The sequence below is a fragment of the Macaca thibetana genome, chromosome 9 (assembly GCF_024542745.1).
Source record: "Macaca thibetana thibetana isolate TM-01 chromosome 9, ASM2454274v1, whole genome shotgun sequence".
NCBI classification, from domain to species: Eukaryota; Metazoa; Chordata; class Mammalia; order Primates; family Cercopithecidae; genus Macaca; species Macaca thibetana.
Genome location: NC_065586.1, coordinates 88,550,149 through 88,556,974, shown reverse-complemented (window position 1 = coordinate 88,556,974; position 6,826 = coordinate 88,550,149). Strand labels below are relative to the sequence as shown.

The following is a 6,826-nucleotide window of genomic DNA, read 5'->3' as shown; positions in this document are numbered from 1 at the left end:
TTGACTCAGCCGGTCAAGGACAGCGAGGGCCAGCCCGGGGGCTGAGGCGAATCGATGGGGTCCGGACAGTCCCGCGCTTCGCAGCGTAGGGGGCCTGGGCCTCGGCTCTTCCCGTCACCTGGCGTGCCCGGGACTCGAACCTGCCCGGCTCGCCATCCGCCGGCAGGAGCAGAGCCCCAAGGCAAACGCCCCGGGAGAGACCCCAACCCACATTCCAAGCACCCAGCCGCGGTCCCGGGCCTCAGAGCGAGAGCCAACAAGATGCAGCCCCAGTCACTTCCTGTCCCCAGAGCCCAGCACCACGCCAGGCACCCAGGAGGTCAAGAAAAGGTGTGCAGATTTTTTAAATCAAAGAATTAGACTTGCAACGAGGTCAGTCGTCCCACGGACGGCTTTATTTTACAGTCAAGTTACTTATTTAAAAAAAAACATTTGGGCCATTTTTTTTTTTTTTACAGTGAACAATTCTATATACACATTATAAACATTGTTTGATATAAAACAGTATCTACAATCTACTTACATTTAATTAAGCTGTGACTTCTAGTTCATCTGCGATTAATTTTAGTCAGGTCAGTTTCTCTGCTTGAATTGGGAGGTACTATCCCCTTAACACCTTGGTCAAACAGGTACTAAGTGATAGTGCAAAACAAGCATTTAAGATTCTTATCAGCTATATCTCTGACAAAAAGAACACACATCTCTGAGACAAGAGCTCTGAAATGGTTTTGGATTTAAGACGCCAGTATAAGAATGTCATATAAAAGTAAAGAATGTTTTCATTTTAAAATACTCCAAGGCTGCCTGAAATGTAGGCACCTCTGGATTTGGGGTATTCCTTTGCCTTTCCATTAAGTGGGAGATACACAGATTACAGAAAAGACATTCAAGAAGGTCCTATTAAAACCTTTAAAGCTGTAACTTAAAAATTTAAATTTAACAAAATTACTTTTTTATAAATAGTGAAAACAACTTATTTTTTTTTAAAGGGGGATGAATTTAATCACTACAATGTCACTTTATGAAAACCACCTAAGATCGGTACATAAACTATTTGTTAAGTCAAAATCAAGGTCTCCATGTAGGTTTGTTAACTGAGCAGTGCACCAAATATTTTTAGGTTTCCAGAATACCAGAAAATTGATTCCCTTTCTTATATAGCCTTCCAGTTCTTCTATGAAGATTTTCTGTAGCAAAATATTATTCCTAAATCCAGTTTTCTGAACATGCCAATGCCAGTGGTCATCATCCAGCATTAAAATAGCCTTTATCGCCCTCAATGTCCACTTCCTGATCAGAATCCTCTGAAATCTCTGATTCAAGGTCTTCCTGGGAGGCAGGGGAGGGCGAACATTGAGAGCTATCCAAAGAAGCACCTTTATTCTGTTCACTGGGCAAATCTTGCCTCTGATCACAGGAACTGTCCAAACTTTCCAGTTCTTCTTTTTTATTGCTTTGAGGGTTCTCCTGAATAAAAGAAATGAAAATGGAGATTGGAAGGATCATAAAATATGGATAGTGAGAGGAATATATCAAAATGTCTCCTCATCTGATTCCATCTTTTAATTTTTAGTTTACTGTTTTTAGTTTATAATCTTATTCAGGAGATACATACTTGTGCTTTTCTCTCACTTTGTAAGAAAAGTTTCTGTCATATCAAAGATTATATGCTTAAAAGATGAGAACCAATCATGAATATAAGTGTGATATATTACACCAATTGAACATGAATTCTGGTTACTTAACACCAGCCCAGACCCATGGTTTCAATATTCTCAAAAGTTTAAGGGGGAAAGAAAATCCGATCTCTACAGATACACCTTAACTTCATTCTTTAATTATTTAAACACCTTGCCAATTAACAGTCTTTCTGACATTTTAAAAATAAGAATGCTAAATGGTGAATTAAGAATAAAGTTTTAAAATTATTAGACTGGATTTTTTTCATTCATTTTCTGGAGCAAATTTATAAACATCTACATGTGTAAATGTATAACAAGTTAAAAAATCATGGCAAAGAAAAAAATGTGTATCTGAAGAAGGCTGCCAACTGAGAACGTAGACAATTAGCTACAATTTACTTAAAATCTGGGGCAAATTTCTGGGAAATATCCCCATATTACATAGAAACCACTATTTTTAAGGTCTCTGGTAAACTAGAGTCAAGCCTTTGACCAAGAACTATTAAGTATATAAGCTAGTGAATTTTTAATCCTATGCTTGTCTAAAATGCATATAAATACTACACAGAAATATTACAACATCTATTTGTTATATAGTTGCAAGCCTATAGTCTCAACAAATAGATGTACAAGGTCACAAATTGAGAGTGAATCTGCAAATATTTAAATCACATTACAGTAATGAAATTACAGGAATTTTATTTTCTATTTCAAAATATTCTTTGGGACACTTTCTTTTTAATGAAAAAGTAATGATCAGTAAATTTTAAAATCCACTTTGCTTTAAATTTCTCTACTCATTGTTTCAAAGTATTTATTATAAACTGTATATACAATGACAAGTGAACAATTCAGCAATTATCAGATAACTATGGAGAATATATCCAGATTAGGACATCAAAAATGAATGTTTAGCTTTAAGTCAATAGACCTTCTTTTAAAAAACCAAATTAGCCTTTACTTTTTATCGCATATTGCGAAACAAGGTCACTGGAAGAAAGACTGTTAGAAAGTTTAAGCTACTTTTCAAACAGGCTTGAATATTTTCTTACAAGTTTTATATTTCATTTTAAGAGCTGGCATTAGATAGAAAATAATTTTTAAACTCCCTGACATTTAATTCTTCTAAAAAAACAGTGCAAACAAGACTTAAAGGTGTTTGTTTCTTTATATTTACCCTTGAGTTCTGCCTGGTTTTATTATGGCTGTGTAAATAAAAGAAACAATTTTCTCCCAAAGATAACTGCTTAAGTCATTTACTGTCAATTACTTTATCTTTCCTGCGTTAATTAGATAAACAACATATGGGATTTATAAAACAATTAGCTGGGAGTTTTACTAGCCAGTGTGTGAAAACCCAAGCATAATTGATATAGGAACCCCATTAGGTGCTTTTAGCATTACTGCCACCTGAGCAACTCATCCTGAATTTCAGCAGGACTATTTGTCTTTTTAATCAAGGTGAAGAGGTTAAATAGTCTCTTAAATGACTTTTGCATACAACCCATAACAGCCTTGCACTGAGATAACGTGATAAAAATATTTCCATAGAAACAGAACCATGTCCATACCTGTTTTAATCTCCTCCATTTAGCGCGTCTATTCTGAAACCAGGTTTTGACCTACAGAAAAGAGAGAAAGAAAACTTGCCACGAGCCCGCATCGGGACGTGCCAGAGGGCAGGGTGGCTCCTCGCCTCTCTCTCGGTGACCCGGCGACCCCTGCCCCAGAAGCCTTCCCTTCCCGGGAGGCGGCCCCAGGCCCCCGAACGAGCTCACCTGTCTCTCGCTGAGCTGCAGCATCTTGGCCAGACGCTTCCTTTCGGGCGGAGAGAGATATTTCTGCGTCTCGAACTTCTTCTCCAGCTCGATGGTCTGGTCGTTGGAGAACCTCACCTGGCCGCCTTTCCTTTTATGCAGAGGCCTCTGCAAGAAGGGGCTCCAGAGTAGAGGTTTGCCTGCGGGCGGAAAGAGCGACGCTCACCCACGGCCCTGGAGCGGCCTGGCCAGACCCGAGCTGCCGGGCCCAGGGGATGACAAAGGTTGGCCAGGAGGCCACCCAACCAGACACGTTCACATACACCCACCGGCACGTGGACCTAACACGTTCCCATCAACACATAAACATACCCAAAGTCACACCCGACACCGCAGATGCACACAGCCTTGTACACACACACAGACACACAGCCGTCACACCTAGAACTAAATCCAGACATATCTTTAAGCCCGAAAAAAATGCGCACTACCTGCTGGTTTTACAATACCATGACCCTCTTTCACCAGTGGATCTCGGATTTATACATAACTTTTTGCCCCGTTGGATCTCCCTTGGTGGGCCGCACTTTCGAACACCGGGTGTGTGCGTGTTGGGGAGGAGCGGGGCTGCTGCACCGCCGAGGCCTGGCTGCGCGGGAAGCGCTCCGGCCGGGCCGCCCGCATTAGGCCGCCCGAGGAGCCTCCAATCCTGGCTGGGGGAGCCGCGGCCTCCTCTGATTTCACACCCAGCCCGCGGGGGCGGCCAGTTAAAGCCACCCCATGGGCTATGGCAACATTTCCGTCAATGTGTTTCCTGTTGGTCTAGCTCGAAAAACCCTTTGCTTCCTCCTGCGCGGTCCCAGCAGTAACCCAAGGAAACTCAGGGCGCACTGTGAAAACGTTAGCCCCCAGGTCCGGCCCGGCTGAGGGTCCAGCTCCAGCCCCGACAGGCGACCACAGCCAGGCTCGGGCCGCATCATCAAACCCTCGAGGCTGGAATCAGACAGGATAACAACTGAAAATCATAAAAAGATGAACTAAAAATACAATCCCCCTCCCTGTAACGGCGAGAAGGTAAGGTAGAGGGCCGAGCTAGAGGCCGCGCCATAATAATGGCGACATTAAAATGCTAATTAAGACGTTAATTGTTTTCAGGGTCCCTACTGAAGCTTCTAATAACAGAGTTCATTTAAAACTCTAGAGGCGCCCCGTTTCCTTATTTACCCTAGGGCTCCAGACCTCGAAGGCGCCAAGGGTCACCCACAGCGCGGACCACGGGCGGCTTATTTCTTAGGCCGCACAGTGAGGGGACAAGCCCCGAAGTTCTGGAATATATGCCCTATGTGTCCCTGCTTCCCTTCCTAACTGGCGACCAGCAGCTGCTGCTTCCTACTCCCAAAGTAGTGTCGGTCGGTGTGTCCGTCAGTGTGCAGGCCTGCACCTCAACGCTTTGAAAGCTAGCATTGTTTTTTCGAGATTTTGCTTGCGTCAGGCTTCAGACTGGTGCAAAACAGCCTCGAAAAAAAAAATAGGAAGCAACTGGTTATTTTAGCTGCCATAAAGTCACATCCCACACAGAGGAAATGAACAATATCAGAAAAACGGATCCCGGCTATCAGAAGTCGAGTGTTTCCTGAATTTGTCTGTATTGAGGATGTCGATAAAATAATCAGCAGCGTGCACTACTCCGGGGGAAGGGTCTGCTTCATGCAGCCAGGAAAACACTTAACAGCTTCTGAAACCAGATTTACTCCTATCGAGAACTCAAGATTTCCTGTATGAACGGAAAGGGTCAGGCTCTTTCACTGCACAAGCCTGTTGAACCAGGTCCAGCCCCGTAGTCACCCGGGCCCGGCTGCCCCACGGGGGCCGGCCCAGGCGCCTCGACGCCCCTTTCCCCATCCCTCCCGCTAAGGGAGCCCCACCCCGGGTGACACGCGCGGTCCACGGCTGCTCTCGCCGCGAGGTCTATCGCCGGCCCGCGGGCCCCGACGCCTGCAAGGTGCAGGAAAACCAATCTGAGTCACGGTGCGGTCAGCCCCGGCCGCGCGCCTCCTGTCGCCGCGCGTGACCCACAGCCTTTTTTCCATCGCTTTTGCCACAGCCGTCTACGGCCTGGCCCCTTCGCTCCCTTGGCCTCCCCGGGGCTGCCACCTGCCGGGTGGCGCCTCCTCACCCCCACCCTCGCCCGGCCGCCTTACCCAGGGGGTCGTGGCGGAGCAGGGCGTGCGTGTAGTCGTTCACCGTCCGCGGGAAGGGGTAGAGAGGGCCCCCGAAGCCGCCGGGTCCGTAGGCAGCGGCCAGTGCGGCGGCGGAGTGGTGCGAGAAGGCGGGGTGGATCGGCGTGGGCTCGTACACCGGGGTCCGGTAGGGGGACACGAGGCTGGTGAAGGAGGAGTTGGGGGACGGCAGCGTGGGGGCGGGCGTGGGCGCGGCGGGCCCGCGGCCCAGGATGTCCTCGATGTAAAAGGGCGTCGGGTGTGCTGGCTGCAGCAACGGCGTGGGCGCATACAGCGGCACCCCCACGGCGCCCGCCGCCGGCCCGGGGTGCGGGTACTGCATGGCTCCGCCGCGCTCCGGCCCTTCGCAGAGCTACTAGCTCGCGCCGCGGCGCTACATTTATCCGCGCTCCGCGCTCCCGGCGATAGGCTCCGCCGGCCGCGGGGTGGGGCCGCGCTTGCTGGCCCCTTCCTGCCGCCTGGCCCTGCGGCCAATGGCGCGGGGCCCCAGGAGCTGCCGCCCGCCCCCACCCCGGCCCGCCCAGCCGGCCGAGCTCCCCGCCCCTGGGACGCGCTTGCTCCCAGGCTCCGGGGACCTGGCTCCCTGGTTCCCCGCCGCCGCCGTCGCCCCTCGGGGCTCCAGGCACCCCGGCTGAGGACGCCCTCGAGGGAAGCCCGGGGCCGCGTGCGTCGGGGGAGGCGCGAGGAAGGCGGCCGCCTGGAGTGCGGGCTCCAGCGGCCCTGTCCGCGGTCCCGAGGCACCTCTGCCGAAATTCGGGAGCGCCGTCCGGCCCCGGGACCGGGGTGGCAGCAGGCGTTTCCAGGCGGGGAGCAGCGGGACTCGGCGGGAGCAGAGGCCGCTGGCCTAAGACGCCTTCCCAGTGGGTGCGCTCCCTGGATTAACAGTGGCGCTGGCTGTCACCCCGGCCGTCTCCCGAGCTCAGAGCGGGACAGCGCCCTGGGTTCCTAGGGCTGCTCCGCGGCCCTTAGCTGCGGCTCAGCGGGGTTCGGATGGCTGGCGTTCAGGTGCTGCGGGCTCTTGGCCGCTCCACCCGGTTTCATTTGGAGGCCTCGGACTCAAGCCACTTCCGCGAGGATGCTGGCAGAAGCCGCACCGAGCAGCAATCAAGGGGAGACCCGGGTTCTACAGCGCCGGGCGGAGGCTGTG

The 6,826-nt window shown here is 50.1% G+C and overlaps 1 protein-coding gene across 1 annotated transcript; it reads right to left on the bottom strand.

The window, feature by feature from the left end:
- Window positions 1-362: 362 nt before the first annotated feature.
- On the bottom strand, window positions 363-6,064 carry HHEX (hematopoietically expressed homeobox). The gene is made up of 4 exons (XM_050802826.1): window positions 5,641-6,064; window positions 3,461-3,639; window positions 3,254-3,304; window positions 363-1,467 (listed from the first exon to the last, which is right to left on the bottom strand). Exons 1-4 carry the CDS (start codon window positions 5,999-6,001, stop codon window positions 1,246-1,248), a joined length of 813 nt encoding a protein of 270 aa, XP_050658783.1. The 5' UTR covers window positions 6,002-6,064; the 3' UTR covers window positions 363-1,245.
- Window positions 6,065-6,826: the final 762 nt, after the last annotated feature.

What these genes read in the sequence shown, in the direction of transcription:
- HHEX (XM_050802826.1), bottom strand. Translation starts at nt 6,001, where the DNA reads ATGCAGTACCCGCACCCCGGGCCGGCGGCGGGCGCCGTGGGGGTGCCG. An exon ending in TGCAGCTCAGCGAGAGACAG is followed by an intron (nt 3,305 to 3,460) that starts GTGAGCTCGTTC and finishes TCTTTTCTGTAG; the next exon opens with GTCAAAACCTGGTTTCAGAA. An exon ending in AATGGAGGAGATTAAAACAG is followed by an intron (nt 1,468 to 3,253) that starts GTATGGACATGG and finishes TCTTTTATTCAG; the next exon opens with GAGAACCCTCAAAGCAATAA.